This window comes from Grampus griseus (genome assembly GCF_964374135.1).
Source record: "Grampus griseus genome assembly, chromosome: 1".
Taxonomy (NCBI): domain Eukaryota; kingdom Metazoa; phylum Chordata; class Mammalia; order Artiodactyla; family Delphinidae; genus Grampus; species Grampus griseus.
In genome coordinates this window covers 138929644-138948146 of record NC_139017.1, presented here as the reverse complement: position 1 = coordinate 138948146, position 18503 = coordinate 138929644, and the positions used below count along the sequence as shown (strand labels likewise).

At 56.5% G+C, this 18503-nt stretch overlaps 1 protein-coding gene across 9 annotated transcripts in view; it reads right to left on the bottom strand.

The window, feature by feature from the left end:
• Window positions 1-18503, bottom strand: part of LRP8 (LDL receptor related protein 8) — a 77735-nt gene that overhangs the window by 16858 nt on the left and 42374 nt on the right. For 2 of the 9 annotated variants that reach the window (XM_082666368.1, XM_082666369.1), the window contains exons 4-10: window positions 16307-16435; window positions 12753-13136; window positions 11692-11814; window positions 7496-7615; window positions 7299-7424; window positions 4090-4264; window positions 1846-2073 (exon numbers count right to left, since the gene is read on the bottom strand). In XM_082666368.1, the coding sequence (XP_082522494.1) occupies window positions 1846-2073; window positions 4090-4264; window positions 7299-7424; window positions 7496-7615; window positions 11692-11814; window positions 12753-13136; window positions 16307-16435 (1285 nt within the window). Of the gene's footprint in view, window positions 1-1845; window positions 2074-4089; window positions 4265-7298; window positions 7425-7495; window positions 7685-8734; window positions 8813-10745; window positions 10899-11691; window positions 11815-12752; window positions 13137-16306; window positions 16436-18503 lie in introns of all 9 variants that reach the window. The other 7 variants (XM_082666365.1, XM_082666367.1, XM_082666364.1 and 4 more) reach the window with 7 other exon arrangements.

Here is an 18503-nt window from a genome sequence, read left to right as displayed (position 1 = left end):
AGGGCAGGCGCCTCATCTGCCTTACTCCTCATTTTGTACCTGGCAGGTAGCTCGTGTGTGGCCTATAGGCCTTATTTACTATTTGTTGAACGAAGTAGCCTCACAATTACCCCAGGAGGGTGTAATTATTAGTCCCATTTTACAGAGGAGTAAACTGTGGCTCAGAGAGGCTGACTTCCCTAAGATCACGTGGTGAATAAGTAGTAAGGCCAGGCTTCAAATTTAAGTTCAAATTAAGTTGGGCTCTAAAGCCCACGTGCTTAACCCTCCCCAAAATGCCTCTGCTGAAAGCTGGTGTCAAGCCAAGGCTGGCTCCAGGCTGGGGGGCTGCGTGGTTGTTCTGGATCCCTTCCATTTGCCACTTCGAATCCCATCGCCATTCTGCTCTGTATACCAAAAGGCTGGCGCATGTGGGAACCACATCAATGGGCTGGGCTCCCTAGCCGTCTGGCTTCCAGTTGTATTCAGCAAAATATCGGAGAGGGAAGGGGAGAGACTGAGGTCAGGATGTCTATTCCCCTAACTCCCCCCTACAGAGGTGCCTCCAGCTGGCTAATGACCTAAAGGTGACCCTCTCTACTCGGCTCTTTCCCTCCCAACTCGGGTAACCCTCCCTGCTCCTGCCCCTCAGGCCTGTTACCTGTTACTAGTCCAGGATAGTGCATGAGACCTTACCCGCTCCTTTGTCAATAGTCCCTTTATTAACCAGCCTTAAATTATCTTAAAATGAGTGTGCAGTGGGTTTTCTGGCGGGACCCTGACCGAGCCACAACGGACCAGGAATGGGCTGGGTGTAACTATATGGTTTGGGGGACCTGGCAGCCCCAGGTCTGTGTGACAGCAGACAGAGAACAGGGTTGAGGTGGGGGTTAAAGGAGATGACAGTTGTCTGCAGAGGGCCTGGATGCACCTGTGCAAAGCGGCAGCTGTCCGCCACTGCCCAAGGCCACGCACAAAGGCCACGCACACCCTCTCAGGTGGCCAGCCTCACCCCCAGCTGCCCTCACTGGAAGAAGAGGCTTTTCTTATCCCTGCTTAACAATTAAGGAAACAGCAGCAGGAAGAAGCTGGTGATCCTGGTAAACATAATATGATGCAGCTGCTTAAAAACCATGCCATCTCAGGACATCCCCACTGAGGGAGGGAGGGAGGGAGGGAGTCGTGCTCTGTTCAGAATCCCTACCCCTGATATGGAGGCATGGGCAGAGCAGGGCAGCCTGGGTGGTGAGGGGCCCAGAGGCTGTGGACCACAGGGATGGGGATGGAGGCGGGTAGGCTGGAGCAGAGCTGACCCAGTAATCTCAGTCCTCAAATCTTGCTGGCTGTCCTGCAGGGCAGGGAGTAGACATGCTAGAGGTAACTCCGGAGGCCAATGGAGGAAGTCGAAGAGAGGCAGATGTGGGAACATGAGAACGAAACAAACAAAAGAATACTTTCTAATGGGCAGAGCTGCCCCAAAATGAAACAGGCCGTATGAGAAGTGACAAGCTCCTGTCTCTGGAAGTGCGAGCAGTCGCCAGATGCCCACCTGCAGCGCGCAGCAGCCTGAGGGAAGACTTCCTGCCCCAGGAGCGTCTACCAGGCAATTTCTAGCGCCCTACCCGGCTCTGAGATGCTCTGCTTCTATGATATGGTGAGAGAGTAGCAGAGTCCTGGGAGCACCCTGGCGACCAGTGCGCAAGGGACCCTGGGTCAGGGGTTCACAGGCTGAGGGGCCCGCACGGACTTTCTTCCCTGTGGCTTGTGTCTGGGTGGCCCAGGGCCTTCCGAAGCCCTCAAGGCAGCTCTTGTGACAGACACATGAGGACTGAGCGCCTGGGGCAATTTGGGGGTGGGAACACTCACCCTCGCAGGGGGTCGACAGCAATGGCCCGGGGTTCACTGAGGTCACGGCTGAAGAGAGTGCAGCGGCGTCCGCCATCAACTGTGGCCACTGAGATGGTCTTGTTGCCTGAGTCGGTCCAGTAGATGTGCTTGTGGACCCAGTCCACTGCCAGGCCCTCCGGAGAGTGCAGCTGCTCATCAATGAGGACCTCCTGCTCCGCCGGGTCGCTGGCTTTGTCCATGTAGGCGCTAGGAGCAACCAGGGCTGGCGTGGGCAGGTGTGCCACCCCCGGGCCCATCTGGAGCTGCCCTTCCCCTCTCTTCCCTCTGGGTCACAGCAGCGCATTGGAGAGGAACTTGGCTCATTTCCACTCAACACATTCCCTGGGCCACCAGGGTAAGGATACAGGCTCAAGTCAGCCACGGTCTCTGGCCTGGAGGAGCTCAGTTTAGTAGGGACAGAAATTTACAGCCAGATAATTACACCAAGACACTGTGATTACGGAAAGTATCAGAGGCTATAGCGGCAGAGTAATGGAGACTACATCATCCTGGAGGGCTGGAGAAGGCCTTGTAGTTGAGCCCTGAAGGCCCAGTCTGTCAGGAACACAAAGAACAAAGGCAGAGGGAATAGCACGTGCAGATGCCGAGGCGTGTGCTCTGGAACAGTGACGGATCCAGTGGGGGTGGAGTGGGGTATGTGGGGTGTAAGACAGGAAGTAAGTGTAGGCAGGGGCCACATCCTGACGGGCTCTGTGTGCCACGCTAAAGGCTCAGGATTTCACTGTGGAGGGGTAACTGAACAGGTCGGAGGACATGGCCAGAGAGGCATGTTAGATCACTGTGGCACCTGCAGAATACGCGAGGAATTGGAGGAGGAGGGAATGAAGGCAGAGAGACCAGTCAGGAGGCTGTGACCGCACCCAGGTGAGAGACGAAGAGGGTGTGCAGAAGGGCTGAGGCAGTAAGAATGGACAGAAGGGGCCACAGTACAGCAGACACTCAGGAGGCAAAATCAGCAGGGCTTTCTCTCTCCCAAATGCTTTATTTCCCAAGGTTTTCTTCTCCACTTACCCTCTCTTCGGGTGATTAGTTCCACAGTGCCCACAGCCATCCACAGCTCTGACCCTCTGATCCTGACAACTGTCTAAGTTCCAGACTATAAAGCCAACTGGCCCCCGTCGGACGTCCCATGGACACCTTGAACTCAACACATCCCAAACTGTTCATCCCCATTCCCCTCCTCTCAGCCACACAGACAGACTGCCTACCCCCCACCCGAAACTCCTCCCCTGCTTCCATCTCAGAGAATGGTACCACCGTCCATGAAACCTCCCAAGCCGGAAAGTGAAACTCCCAAAGTGAACCTGGGAATTCATTCTGACTCATCCTCCCACAGCTCCATAACCAGGGCATCATCAAATCCTGCCTCTTTCCGTCACAACCATCGGACAGGCACTGCTCAAGCTGTTTCTGGGTGTGCGAGTGTGAGTGTGTCTGTGTGTGCTGGGGTGTGATAAGCATCGAGTTGTCGGTGAGCAGCACGCGGACTGCTTCCATCCATCCATCCACCATTCGTTCAACAGTCCGCCCAGTGCCTGGTCATCGGCAGCCCTGCCAAGTGGATCTCAGGACAAAGAAAGGGGGCCTGGGCACGCAGAGGCTCCTAGGAGAGAACCTCCTGCATGTGCAAGGAGCCTTCCCAAGCGCCAGAGTCCACTGACTGTGCTGGGAAGGGCTGGACTGCAGGTAGTGCCACCCTTGACCGCCAGATTGGGTCAGAGGCCTCCTCTATACTTTTCCCTCATGCTCATCACAGTGGATTTCGCTATGCTCTGAGTGGGATCCTCCAGGCAGGACCAGGTCTGAGTCATCTTTGAGTCCCCAGCATCCAACACACATATATGTGAGCTGCTCTGAAAATCCCTACCAAAGCCCAGAGGCTTCTTCCTTTCCGCCCTGGCTGAACATTTCCTGTGTCTCGCACTGCCCGCTCAGGCCGCCGGAGGTCAGTCAAAGCCCCCATGTGTGGGGCTCAAAGCTGCTTGCCCATCCAAGCCCTCAGCCCCCCCCCGGAAGGCCCAGCAGGTGGAGAAGTCCTGGCAGTTCCACAACCGCTGTGATCCCCCGTGCCTTCCTAAGCCCGATCTCTGTCCTGGGGAAATATAGAGGCAGAAGGGGTGCAGAGGCCACCCTTCCTCTCCTTCTTTGTTGGCCCCAGCCCCGCCCCCCAGGCCTGGTTGCAGGACCCAGGCCTCGACTCACCTGTAGATCTTGCGGTAGGAGAGGTCACACCAGTAGATGCGATTGGTGGCAACTTCGACGTCCAGCGCCACGACGTTCTTGAGCATGGGGATGAGACGCGAGTAGTCCCGCTTCACCAGGTCTATCCTCCGCACTTCGTGCCGGTTGGTGAAGATTAGGGACGGGCTTCTGCCAGCTGCCATGCAGGGGGGTTGAGAGGGAAAGGGTCAGTGCAAGAGGCGGGGGATCTGGAGACCAAGGCTCTGCCACTGGTTTGCTGGGGGACTCCTCATTTCCTGTAAAAAGTGGCGACGACTCCTACCTCACAGGTTAAAGAAGCAGGTGAAATGATGGCTACAAAAAGCATAAGATGCAAAGCCCCATGCATAACAGAGGGATTTTTATTCTTTTTATCGCACACAAACTCCCCCCAAATCTTTGATGACTCCCCATTTCCTCTGGCCTGCACGGAAGGCCTTCTGCAGCATGACCCCAGCTCCCTGTCCAGCCTCATCACTCACCCCCCTGACACCTTGATTCCGGCCACCAGACTACCTGTCATCACCTTGCCACGGCAGAGCTTTGCTGCCTCGGGGCCTTTGCTCAAGCTGTCCCTCTACCTAGAATGCATGTCTCCCCAGCAGCTGCCACCTCCTCTGCTTGGGCCCCACTGCAGTGTTCAAGAAGGGGCAACATGAGCGTTAAATGATTTAGAAAGATGACTGAGGCTGCAGCATGGAGCACGGCCCTCAGGGCTGGGGGTGGGACTCGAGGGAGGAGGTTCAAGGAGGTCGTTGTGAGACTTTAGTTTATACAGAGTGTACTGGCATGAGACGAATCTGCAGATGCTGGAAGGGACCAGATCACAAAGGATCCTGTGATCCAGGGAGAGAGTTTTCACTTTATTCTGAGCCAAAGGCAGGGGTGGGATGTGTATAATATGACACAGACTATATACGTGCAAAGGGACAACACACAACCTCCCGTGTATACACAAACCCATTTTTAGATTTAGGATTAGATTTTGGGAAGATCTTCAGTGAGCTAGACATTCCTGGCTACTCCATGGGGAGGGTCACTGTCCCCCAGGCCTATGAGGGCCTAGCACTTCGCACAGGCCGCCACCCCTCCAGCCTGTTTTCAGATGGAGCGGGCCACTCTCAGGCACCTGCAATACTGAATGGCAACATCTGCCCCTGTACCTTCTCCCCCTCTTGTTTTCCAGCTGACACTTCTGTAGGCCACCTGGTTCCTGTCACTGTCCATCGGTGCCAGGCTAATGTGCTCCCTGGGGACAGGGTAGGACCAGCACAGAGCCAGGTGGGGCCTGGGGCTGGGTGTGTGACCTGTGTGTAGTGATGGAGATTATTTCAAAGCAGGGTTGGCGTGACAGGGAAGGTGTGGGACAAACAGATACCATGGAAAACTAGAGGTCTAAGCGCAAGGAGAAAGGAGGAAAGCTGGATTCAAGGCCCAGCTCCGCCACTGACCAACTGTGATTTTCCTCACCTCAAAATGAGAGCAAAGACACTTCATCTTCCTGAGGGCAGGAGCTGGGTTACAGGGTACCTTGAGGTGATTTTTACTGAGAGCTGTGACTGTGACAGGAACCCTGTGTGTTTATGATTTGAGTTTTTGAGTAACTGCACTTTAGATATTCACACATAAGGGTTTGTGTATACATGGGCCATTGTATGTTGTCTCCACTGCACGTATGTAATCCCAGTTCTGTGTCACACCTGTCCCATGTGGGGGTAAGAACAGGTTGCATGTTACATGTGATGGGCTAATGTATGTGCTGTACATTGTGCAGTTTGGGTGGTATATGTTTTGGGTTTACGGGCTACGTGTCAATTATTGTAGCTGCTGTGTTGTTATAACCTATAGAATGAGTATTCGTGCATCTGAATCCCAGGTTCGTATATCCAACAGCCTACACAATACTTTGCTAGATGTCTAAACCGTTTTGTTAAATTTAGCATGTCCAAATCAATCTAATATTCTCCCAAATCTGCTTTTCTCACCGTCTTTCCCAGCTCCATAAATAGCAATCCTATTTTTCCAGTTAGTTCGTCAAAAACCTTGGGGTCATCTTTGACTCCTTTTTTTTCTTTCACATCCTACATTTAATTCATAAGCAAATCCTGCTGCTTCAAAATAAATCCTGACCTTCAAAATATATTCATACTGTCCACTTCTCATTATTCCCACGCAAGGCCCTGATCCAAGCCACCATCACCTCTCTCCTGGCTGACGGCAAGGACCTCTGCAGCAGCTCCCCTGCTTCCTCCCCTGCCCCCGACAGTCTATTCCCAACACAGCCTACAGAGGAAGTCAGTTAAAATGTAAGGCACACCCTGTCCCTCTACTCTGAACCCACAAAGGCTTTCTTCCCCGACTGACAGTGAAACCGAGAGTCAGCCCTTAGAATGGTCTCGAAGGCCTTTGTGATCTGCCCCCAAGTCACCTCTTGGACTTCATCTCCTCCTATGCCCTGGTTGCCCTGGCTGCCCTGGCTTCCTCGTTCTTATCTGAACACAGCAGGCATGCTGCTGCCTTCGGCTCCTGCAGGTGATGCATGGCTCACTCCTTCATCTCCTTCAGGCCTTTATTCAAATGTCACCTTCTCAGTGAGGGCTTTCCTGACCACTCTATCGAAAACTATAACTTCTCTACTTTATATTTCTCCTGAACCCTCATCACCATCTGCCATGCACTGTATTTATTTTTCTGATTTCTTGTCTGTCTCACCAACTAGAGTGTAAGTCCCATGAGGACAGACAGGGATTCACGTCTGTTTTGCTTACTGCTGAATCCCTAGTGCCTACAACAATGTTAGGTGTCCAGTGTAAAGAACTGAATAAAATAAGTGAATTCCGTTGGCTGACGTGACGATCAACGTTAGGTCTGCACATGGCCTGCTCTTTGTGTGGGCTGCCCGTGCCGTGTGTAGCCAGCACGGTCCAGCCTGTGTCTGGCACTGTGTGTCGTGCGAGTGCAGACTCTGTGGGCTGTACCGGGTGGCGCTGTGCAGCGTCTGCGTGGGTGTACATGCACAGTGCATCGTGTGTGTGCTGAATATTTACACTCTGAGCACCGTGTGTGCAACCTGCCATCTGTGTGTGTACACGCAGGTGTGCACACCCGCTCCTCACGTATGGGAAGCACACTGCTTCCTGGACTCCCTCAGAGCTGCTCCCCTGCCCCCCCCCACCTTGCAGTGTCCATACCGACGGCCTTGCAGTTCTTGGTCAGGGTGTCCATCTCGTAGCCAGGGTGGCACTCGCACTTAAAGTAGCCTTTGTAATTGACACAGATCTGGCTGCAGGCATCTGGGTCCTCACACTCGTCAATGTCTGTGGGGGGGAGCAGAGGTCAGCACTGGCCGGAGGAGCCGCCTCCTTGAGGGGCTCGGGGAGGGGCTCACCACCACAGGTCTTCTGGTCCAGGAGCCGGTAGCCCGATGGGCACGTGCACTCAAAGCCGATCTTGAGGTCGGTGCAGATGTGGGAACAGCCGCCATTGTTGTGCAGACACTCGTTCAGCCCTGGGGAGGGACGTGGGCTCCTGAGGGTCCAGGAGCTCAGATTGGGGTGGGGGCAGGACAGGGATGGGCCTAGAGCTGAAGCAGAGACTCGGGGCAGCGAGCCTCCCCCAGAGCCTCACTGAGCCTCAGCCTCATTAGCCAGGTGACTGGGCAAGAGGAGGCTCAGAGAGGGCCGGGTCACATAGACAGGACAGAGTGGAACCAGAACTCGGGTCCTTTGCCTCCCAGGCCAGGGCTCTGTCCACCACCAGGCTGAAGGCAGCTAGGCTGCCTAAGGTCTTTCCTTTCACAAACACGTTTCTTATGGCTCCTCCTTCCTTGTGACCTCAGAGTTGAAGGTGCCTGCAGGTACCACGTCCAACCCTCAGGGACCCCAAAAATCCCTTCCGAAATGCCCTCGTTTAAACACCCCCAGCCTCGGGAAGCCTGCTTTCCTCCTGAGGCAGCTGGCTCTGTGTGGGGTTGACCAGAGTCCAATGGCTCCCCCAGAATCTCCTTAAAGCGCCGATTCCTGGTCCCCCGCCATTCAAGTGCCTTTCTCTGCCTGCACTCCATCTGTCTGTGTCCTTCTCCCGCAGGGCCCAGAGCTAGTCTGCCACCCAGAGGAGTCTGAACGACAAGGGCTGCCCGCTACTGAGCTTGTGGTCATCTAAGACTGCCAGGCCTCTTTCTCCACGGAGCTGCTGCTAAGTCAGTTCTCTCCCACCGTGAACCATGGTGGATTTTTTCACCTCCTCTCATTTCAGCACCTGTCCCTATTCCTACACTTAGTCACAGGCCTGGTCCCAATATTACCAACTGCAGCAAGGGATGAAGGGATGCCAGGAGGTCATCTGGTTCCCCCGTCCTCCACTCCCTTACCACCTCCTGGCAGGGTCCTAGCAGAGGTCAGGGAGGCCAGGACCAAGGCTCAGCAAGTTCTCACAGCATCTTTGGGCTTTAGAACCACAGAGGGTTAATTCTGCCAGGCAGGGAAGGTGCCGTGCCACCCTCTGCCCATCAGGCCCACGTCCCACCACTCCAGCCAAGCCAGGCAGAGCTGTGCCCGGCCAGCCAGGGCCATGCACACAGCTGGTCTGAGCTGCCCACCCCAGGCCATGCACAGCTGTGGTGCCCCACCTCCAGCCTGAGCCATGCTTAGGGAATGCTCCTCTTTACCCCTGGGCCGCCTCCTGTTTCTCTGGGATGTTGGCAGAACTGAAAGAAGAAGACCATAGCAACCCCATGACTCGGGGGCCGGGGGGTGACTCAGCCAGGCCCAGCCCTGGGAAGCCCCAGCCCCTCGGGGTGGGCTGAGCTGTGGTAGCTTTGCAGTGGTCTCTGTAGGGTACCACCTCCAGGACTCTTTCTGTCACTCCAAGCCCTCCTTGACTTCTCCCACACCACACTATTCCCTCCCATCCATTCATTTGTTCACCAGTTCACTCACTTCCTACCCCGCCTTCTGCAGGGGCAGCAGCTCAACCATTGTATTTACCGACCACTGGGTGGAGGGGCATGTGTAGGATGGCTCTGCAAGGGGAAAGGGGAGAGCCCCACGTGACTCAGGCTTCGATGAAAGACCAAGGAACTGAGTCCTCCAGGGCTGAGGTGAGTCGGGGTCAGAGAATGGGTAGCGGGTCCCGAGCTGTCTATCTCCGTCAACCCTTCCCTGGAAGACCAGTGCTGAGGCAGAGGCTGAGGGGAGTCTCCGGGCCTTCCCAATTCTACCTACCCTGGAGGTGATTCTGCTGGGGGGCCTGCAGGGTGGGGAGAGGGGAAGGTGGCCCAGAGAGGCCTGAGGAGCATTTGAGGTCCCCTGTTGAAGGAAGGGGCAGTGCCCTTCTCCCAGCACGCACGCCCACCTGCATGCCCACACCTGCATGCACACACACACCAGCTTACGTGCACAGGCAGGCACATTCACACAGACGTGGGAGCCGCACAGAGATACGTGATGCAATTCCCTTGCCTTCCTCAGAGAAGGAGCCATGGGTACAGACACTGGCCTCTCACCAGCACAGAGACACAAACACATGCGTACATACGTCTCTTTGGTGTGTCATGCAAAAGACAAGAGAGAAGAGAGTTTAGCAGGTTAGTAGTCTGTGGGTGGGGGGCGGTGGCTAGGCTCCGCTGCTCCTGCTTCCTTATCCTCTTTTCCATAACTTCCTTCTTCTGGGACTTTCCATGGCAGGGCCTGGGGGGAGTCTGTCACCTGCAAGCTCAGGTGGAGGCCGAGGGACCTTCACCCAGCTACTCCTCCTTCCGAAATCAATTTCTTAATCTTCAGTAGGGGCAGAAACGTGCTATTCCAGGGAGCTCCAGGGGTTGAAGCTCCTCTGAGGGCTCAGGAGGGGAGGTACTGGGTGGAAAAGGGTCTGCCAGGAGGGTAGGGGAGGGAGGGTCTGACCTAGGCTCTGTCCCCCAAGAAATCCTCTGTCCCCTGACCTCAGAAATGAACCTTCCTGGAGCCCACGCTGGGTTTCCTGCATGCTCTCTAGGATGCCCGCCCACCTACGGTCCAGACTCTCCTGTTCTTTTTAGCCTGGAACCCACCCCTACAGCTCTGGCCATCAGGACAGCCGCCTCTTTCCACTCCTAACTCGTGTCCAGCCCGTGAGTCTGGTGTCCCAGAAAGCTTCTCAGGATGGTGCTACCCTCTGCTGCTGGCTCTGCCCTATTCTCACCCGGGCCTGGCCTGAGCCCAGTGGCCTCCAGATGTGCCTCGTCTGCCCACCCGCCTGCTGTTCCCCACCTCTTCCTCTGCAGGGTCTCCTGCAGGGGGCTGGAAGGCCTCGGAGGCCAGAGCCCTGGCTAGGTCGGCAGGGCAAAAATAATGAGGAAGAGAGAAACTTCAGAGTGAGCCCACACTCAGAGGTCTGAACGGGGAAGAAGTGAGGAGAGGCTGCATTTGTGAGAGGAAGCATAATTTCTGAGCATCTGGACAGGAAAGGCCCTTTGATTTGCAGAGTAGCAGAACAAGAGGCCCCAAAGGCAAAGAGCCCCGTCTGAGACCATGGGACAGCGCACGAGTCCAGAGAGAGGGTCAGATCAGAATGTGTGCAGAGGGGCAGTCGAGGGCTGAGGGCCAGGAGGGGGCGTGGCAGGGAGGGTTAGTCCAGCAGCGGGACGGAGAGAGGTACTGTACCACACTCTTTCAGAGGCTCATCTGACCAGTCCCGGCAGTCCCTCTGAGCATCACACACTTTCCCGCCGTCCACGCACTCGCCACTCTTACACTGAAATCTGCGGGGACCCTCACATGTTGACTCTGTCGGGCCGGACAAGAGAGTGGACAGCACTGGTGAGACCTTCGGCAGGGAGGGCTGGGGTGGGCTGGGCCCATGAGAGGTGAGAAGAGCTCCAGCCCCAGTCCCTGCTGGTCTCCAGAAAGTGACCCAGGACAGACAGCTGAATACAGGGCCAGAGGGAGCTCTGCTCACAGAAGGACAGGACCCCAGGGGTAATCGGGATACCCAAGCATCATCTAGGAGGGCAGGGCATGGGGCTCTGCGTCTGATCTGTCAGTATTAGGGAACTTGGAGGGAAAAGCAGCAGCTCTACAGAGACCCTGGCGGATGCACTGACCATCTCCTGAGGGGGAGCTATGCTCCAAGTGCCCTAGATAGAGGAGGCCACGTCACTGCCCAATCACTGATCCATTTCTCCAGATGACCACTGGGTCCGGGTCCCTGCTGCTGCTGCAGGGTGATGACCGCAGAGCCATCTGAGAATTAAGTGGTCTCCCTGGGAAGTGGGACTCAGCCTCTGCTCAGTCTGGGAACGAGTGAGGGAGGCTGCTTGGAGGCGTAGATGTGGACCAATGGTGGGGGCTGGACTTCCTGCAGTGCCTTCATGTCCCCTCCCCCTAGGTCTCTTTCAGCTTTTGCAAAGTCCTTAAAAATCCAGGTCTAGTGCCACTAGGGCCGCAGGAAGGGGATCTGGGTGGTTTAGGGGCAAGTAATGCTCTGAGGGAAGATGCATCTTAGGGACCAAGGGGTGATGTCTCCCTCGCTGCTCTCTACGGAGCCAGGGGGAGGAGCTCAGGCATTCGCCTCAGAGGATGCTGCCCCTTTGCTGCTGACCACACGCACCCTGCAGGCAGCCAGCTTCATCACTCCTGTCTGGACAGTCCTGTTCCTGGTTGCAGCGCTTGATGGCAGGGACACAAGTCCCATCCCCACACCGGAACTCGTCTCCACGGCAGGTGCCCAGTGCTGCCAGGAGAGGGGAAGGGGAGAGAGTCAGGGCCATTGTGGTGCTGGGACAGCTCTCTTCCCCCAACCTCCACCCTCACCCCCACTCCACATCCACCCCTGGCAAAACCAGAACCGGTCGCTGAGCTTGGGAGTCTTCGGAGGACACCCGGCCAAGGCACAAAATGGGAAGACTGAAGCTCAGAGAGGGGGAAGGCCTCACCCAGGGTCACACAGCACTCTAGCTGGCAAAGGCAGGACTACAACTCAGGTCTCCTGTTTCCCACTCCACTGTCTCTCCCCAGGGCCACCCCTCCAAACAGACACGTGGTCTTCTTTGGAGTCTCCGTGCTCATTACTTAACGACCTCTTCCCTTCAGCAAACCCCTCCTGAGCGCCCAATGTGTGTGCGGTGCTGTGCAGAGGTGGGGAACACAGAGATTACTAAGAGACTCCCCATCCTCTAGGAGCTCAAGGGTGCACAGTGGGGCTGAGGGGCGAGCAACGAGGGCATTACAGCGTGGATGTGCTGTAAGAGAGGGTGCCAGGGACCTGCAGCAGCTCAGGGGAGAGACGCAGCTCAGCTGGGTCCATCAGAGGAACCTGGGCAAGGCCTTGAAGGATGAGCAGGCCCAGCAGGTAGGCAGGGTGGGGGGCTTCCTGAGTGTACCAAGGTGTCTGGCATTGGAACCACTGGTGACTGCTTGGGACAGGGAAGGGCAGAGATGGGAGGTATGGGGGTGGGGGGGGAGCGTTACTGAAGGTCACAGGTACCTGTGAAGACCCTGAGCTCCGCAGCTTAGCAGCCACGTGGCCTCACACAAGTCACTTCACTTTTCCCAAGTCCTGCTGCCACCGTTAAAACATTACTAGGATCAGAGTAGGGCGAGGAGACGCGGCCCCTCGGCGGACAGTCGCGCACCCGCGGCTCTGGGCGATACGGAGGGGAGGTGGCTTACGGCAGTCGGCCTCGTCCGACTTGTCCTTGCAGTCGCGGTCGCCGTCGCAGCGCCAGCCCAGGTGCACGCACTCGCCGCTGCGGCAGGCGAACTGGGCGGCAGCGGCGCAGGTGGCGGGCGCGGACGTGGCCCTGGGGCCCGCGCGGCCGCAGAGCTCGGCCGCCTCGTCCGAGCGGTCCTCGCAGTCGAACTGGCGGTCACAGACCCAGCGCTCGGGGATGCAGGCGCCGCCGTCGCCGCCACAGCGGAACTCGCGGGGCCCGCAGGCCGGGTCGGCGCAGCCACGCTCGTCGCTGCCGTCGCCACAGTCGTCGTCGCCGTCGCACACGAACACGGCGGCCAGGCAAGAGCGGTTGCTGCACTGGAACTCGTGCGGGGCGCACACTGCGCGGGACAGAGAGCCGGTCGGCCCGCCGGACCCCATCCCATCCCCGGTGCCCCGGCCCGCTGGTCCCGCTACAGGGGCCCTGACCCTCACCCGCGGGCCAGAATGAGCCCGGCTGGGGCGCCGAACAGGGGACAGCAAAGGGGGCCTCCAATCCGGGTCCTGCCAGGGTCATGCTGGATGTCCTGGGGCAGCACACTTGCCACCCTGAACCTCCCCAGCCTCGTTGGGAGTAGGAATTCCTGTGCTGCTCCCAGCAGGATGGTGGGACTAGGAGTCTCTAAAACTGCAGAACACGCCCTGTCTTGAAGGGCTTTGTGATGGTCTCAGGAAATGATATGTAACATGACACTGACCCTCCCAGGGAACAAGGTCTGGACCTGCTTCTTTACAACACAGCTCAGGTCCCTCCCCGTCCCCAGTTTGCCCAGAACTACCCTAAGTCCCTGGGCTTAGCATCCAAGGCCACTGGCACGGAGCTACTGCTCTGCCCCATCACTTCACTCCCGCACATGCTCCGGCTTCACGTCGCACACTGGACCATTTGTACACTTTCCCACCTCCCAGCCTTTGCCCAAGCTGCCCCATCTGCTGGGCGCCCATCTCTTGCCCACCACTGTCTCTGTATATCGCAACGATGAGTTTGCATCCTTCAAGGGCCCAAATTCTACCTCTTTCATAACACACTTCATGCTCCCCTGCTTGGCAAGTTTCCACCCACCTCCACTCTCCTTTCTGGTACCCTTCACAGCCTGCTCAGGTGTCTGGGTCTTGTGTCCTTCTCTGTCTGCCCCGTGACCACAAACTGCATGGGGGTGGGCTCTGAGACTGATCCACTTTTGTTCTGAAGGCCCGGCACAGAGGAGCTCCCTGCAGTGAGTGGGTGTGGTGTGGATGGAGGCTGGAACGGCCCTGGTGTGAGGAGTAATTTAGGGATGTGCAGTAGTTCAGGGCACAGGTCACTGGCCCTGCCTGGAGCCCTGGGCTTCCCCTCTCTGGTGGGCTGCTCTGAGCTCAGAGGCTGGGGGAGCCTTAGTGACCACCAGCCCAACTACCAGTTTACAGATGGGGAAACTGAGGCCCAGAGAGAGGAGCAATTTGCCCAGGGTCACACAGTCAGTCCATGGTGATGAGGGAACCAGAACTCAGGTTTGGGGCTCTTACTTCCTACTCTAACTCATCTCGGCTTTCTGGTTTTCCTCCCATCCTGGAGTGTAGGCTGTTTCTAGAGCAGCGACCTGGCCTCCTTCCCTCCTTCATTCCTTACACAGAGGCCAAGAACAGGCCTGGGGGCCCAGGCAGGGTGTGGATGCAGGAGCTGTGGCCACAGGTAACTCGGTGGTGGCAGCACCAGATATCTCCACGTGGGGGCGCCAAGAGTCTGTGTTTTTATTTTCCGGTGGGAAAAAGTCCTTTCTCATCGTTAGGGAACATAAAAGAGAACGATGTCTTCAGTTTCACCATGTAGGGCAGCTCGTGTCATGTGTTGCTGACAGCGCTACCAAGTTTCTGACAGATGCATTTTTTTTCCCTTTCTGGGCTTTTGGGATGTTGGGGCATTGGTGGAAAAAGCACACCCTACCCTGTGATGTCTGCCCCTTAAGATTAAGCTGATGCCTAGGTTAGCTCCCCTCCTTCCTGTCCAGACAGGGAGGGAGGACTCATTACGATCAGAGTTCTGAGAAGAAGTGCTGTCTTTATCCTGAGTTCGCTCCAAGGTTTGGAAGCTGACAGCACCTTGAAGATCTACATCCTCAGGCCTGTGCCCAGGGACCCCCCTCGCCCAGCATTCACGAATGGAAGAAGCTCTGAGGGATGAGAGAAGGGAGAATTCTTTTTGTTTCCCCCGGTGGTTGAGGAGCTGAAGCAGAGAAGCCCCACAGGCCCTTCGAACACCACTATCTCCTATAATTAACAGGAAACAGTCCTGCCACAACATGCCCTCGTTAGAGCTATTCCTACCCGCTGCGGTAGTGGCTGATGGCCTTGATGACTGAGGAAACATCTGATTTTCAGGGAGTGGGGGAGGGAAGAGGATTCTCACTGGCCAGTGAGGCCCCACAAAATGATCACAGCTGAAGAAATGAGCCAATGCCATCAACGGGGCTTTGAAACTGCTGGCCCCAGCCAGGATCTGCCCCCATAACCAGATGCTTCCGGTTTCAGACATATCCAAACTCCAGACTCAGAATCCTACAGTGCTGTGACTCAGAAGCCCCCAGAGGAGATGGCGTTCCCCTGGGCCTGGAAGGATGGATAGGATGAAATACAGAAGCTGATGAAGGGAGGGGGTGGGAGACAGTGGTGGGCACGTGCTTGGCAAAAGCCCCCAAGGGATCACCCAGATCTCAGCCCAGCCTCACAGCCTTGTAACGAGAGCCAGTCTGTCTACCCCGTTAATCATGAGCTCCCAGAGGGAGGACTGTGTAGCAGTCACCTTATCGGTCCTTTCAGAGCCTGGCTCCAGGCCTGGCACACAGTAGGCGCCCATCAAATATGTAACATGCACGGTTGGGTTGTGCTCCCCACTGGCCCAGGCCCTGCTGGCCCGCTCCCTGGGAAGGAGATAATCCCTGTGTTTGAAGCTCAGTGATGTGGAACTGCCCCAGTGACCACTTCCATCTGTCCCTGCCGAGGCTGCTGGGAATGTCTTCCTGCCCTATGGCACGGGGGCTCAAATCTGAGATTTGAGCGACAGTCCGCCTCCCTACCCCTGACACTGCCAGTGCCCTGGCCCGGGCCACCACCATCTCTCACTACAGTCCCCACCCTGGTCTCCCTGCCCTTGCTCAGAGATCAGTACAGATGTATGGAATGGATGAGCAGATGTCAGGCAGGCATGGTTTAAGAACGCATGGATTTTGCTGTCCAGACCTGAATTTGAATCTCAGTTCCAGCACTCAGCCGTGGGCACTTTTCCTCGCTTGTCTGAGCCTCAGTTTCCTCACCCACAAATGGGGATGATAATGGCTGTTCGTGAGGTGTTTGTGAGGATGAAAAAGAATGTCTCTGCAAAGTGCCCGGCCATTACTAGTGTCCTGACTGTTACCTTTTCCTCTCCACCTGCCAAGCCCCCTGGAGAACCTGGCCCCTCCCCACGAGCGGCCACTGCTCCCCGAGGCTGCCTGACTGTGCGTGGCGAACCCTGGGGACCTGACCCCGGACTCACAGGTGGCACAGCCGGCCTCGTCCACTCCACTCTCGCAGTCCTTCTCTCCATCACAGCGCCATGAAGCAGGCACACACTTGTGGCTGGTGGGTCCACAGCTCAGCTTCTCTGCGGGACACACCTGCTTGGCTGTGGAGACAGACACACGTGCATGGCTTAGCCGCGGGGGACACAGGGCATGGTGCCAACCGGTCCTACTGCCAGGCTCCAGCAACCTGGCCCGAGTCCCTGGGAATCCACCAGGGCCTTCCTGCCCCATATCTCAGTTTCTTCGTCTGAGAAGAAGCCCCTGTCTTCCCCTAAGACTTCCTGAATCCTATAACTGACCCCACCACTGCCCTGCCTAACACCCTTTCGTGGCCCCCTGGCCCCTGGCCCTCAAGGCCCTCCTTGATCCAGCCAACCCCTGCCTGCCTCACCGGCCCGACCTTCCACCCTTCCAAGCCTTCCCTTTAGGCTCCAGCAATGTGGAGCCGCCTTGCCCTGCATTAGTCTCTGCCATTTCCAGCTGTGTGCCCTTGGGTGAGATATGCCCCATGTGGGCTTCAGTTTGCCTTCCAGATCAGTGACTCCATGACTGCAGATGTGCAGGGCTCACCAAGGCCCCAACAGCTCCCTCCAAGCCCCCTCCCCTGGCGATGGTGCTGAGAGCAGCCGCTGAGTGGCAGGGCCCAGCGGGACCACACAGCTATAATTACTGCAGCTGCAATCAGAGGCTGACTCAATCAGGGGCTCGAAGCCCCAGGGTTGATTCTCAATTTGGAAGAAAGAATGAGAACCCTGATCAGGCCTGGGGATGGCTCTCATCTTGAGCGTCCCAGAAGGTCCCACGTGACAGACCCAGCTGAGGCAGACGCATCTCAGGCCTCCGCGGCTGGCTCCCTCTGCCTTTCAGGGGGTACACGAGGCCGAACTCAGTGGTCTCCAGGATGTGCCAGGCACAGAGCTAGACGCTTCCATTTAATCTTTACAACAACCCAGCAGGGTGAAGATTATGTTGGGGCCTCCAGCACGAAGGTCGAGGCCATGGGCTCTGGGGCTTGGCTGCCTGGGTTCAGCTCAGTCACTCACTGGCTATCTACCTTGGCCAGCAATCCTCATCTCTGTGCCCATAAAGTGGGGACAATACTATTCCCTATCCCACAGGATTGTTACGAACACCTACGTTAATGTCTGTAAAGCCCTGTGAGCCCAGCCAGTGCTCACTAATGATACCTACTATTACTCTCCACGTGTAGAGCTGAGGACTTGTTTGTTCCCTCAGTGAGTAGCTATTGAGCACTGCTGTGTACCAGACATGGCACCCATCACCAGGTACTAGTCACACAGCTGTCAAGAGCCGAGTGAGGATGCAGTCAGCTGTGTCTGATGCCAGAGACAGCACAGTCCACTGCACCCTGCAGGTGGCAGGTTACTGGTGCCTTACCCTCAGTTTTTCTCTCTGATCTCAGACCAGTTTTTCTTCCTCTTACTTGCATAGCTGGGGTGAGAGGCCACAAGAGATGGAGAAAAGGGCACAGACAAGGTGGGGTTGGGAGCAGGTATCTGAGTCAAGGCCCCCAGACACTACTACGCTGTGGGAGAGGAGTACCTCGGACCCCTAACTGTGGATCCCAAAGTTATCCCTAGGAATACATTTCACAAATATAAGGTGACCTGTTGGGAATACAGGATTCACAGGATTCATTTTACAGAAATTTCCCTTTACAGATACTGTCGTGTAGAGCCCTGGAAAACACTGACACTCAAAGACCCTTTACCACGGCCTCCTCGGGGCGAGTGCAGGGTGGTGAGCGGCCTGGGAGTCCGGAGAGGGGCCCAGAGCACCTCCATCACCCACGCCCTGCAGAACCCGAGAAAGCACTTCCCACTCTGGGCCCAGCAGAACACGAGGGGGCTGCAGCGACCAGTGTGTCCTGGAGTCCTGACTAAGGGGTGGGTGTGTGAGGGCTGTTGGAAGTGCAGGGTCTTTGGCTCCAGCTCACTCTAGACTGAATCCAAACTTCCGAGGGCAGAGCCCAGGCATTTTAGCCAACTCCCCCCCACTTCACCTCCCCTGGTGATTCTCATGCACCCTATTTGAGAACCCCTGAGTTATCATTCTACAAGTCTAAAAGATATAGGATATTTCATCTCTTAAATTCACTCCCAGAAAAGTGATAGAGGAGGTTCTGTATGTTTGCAAGCCCCTGAGGGA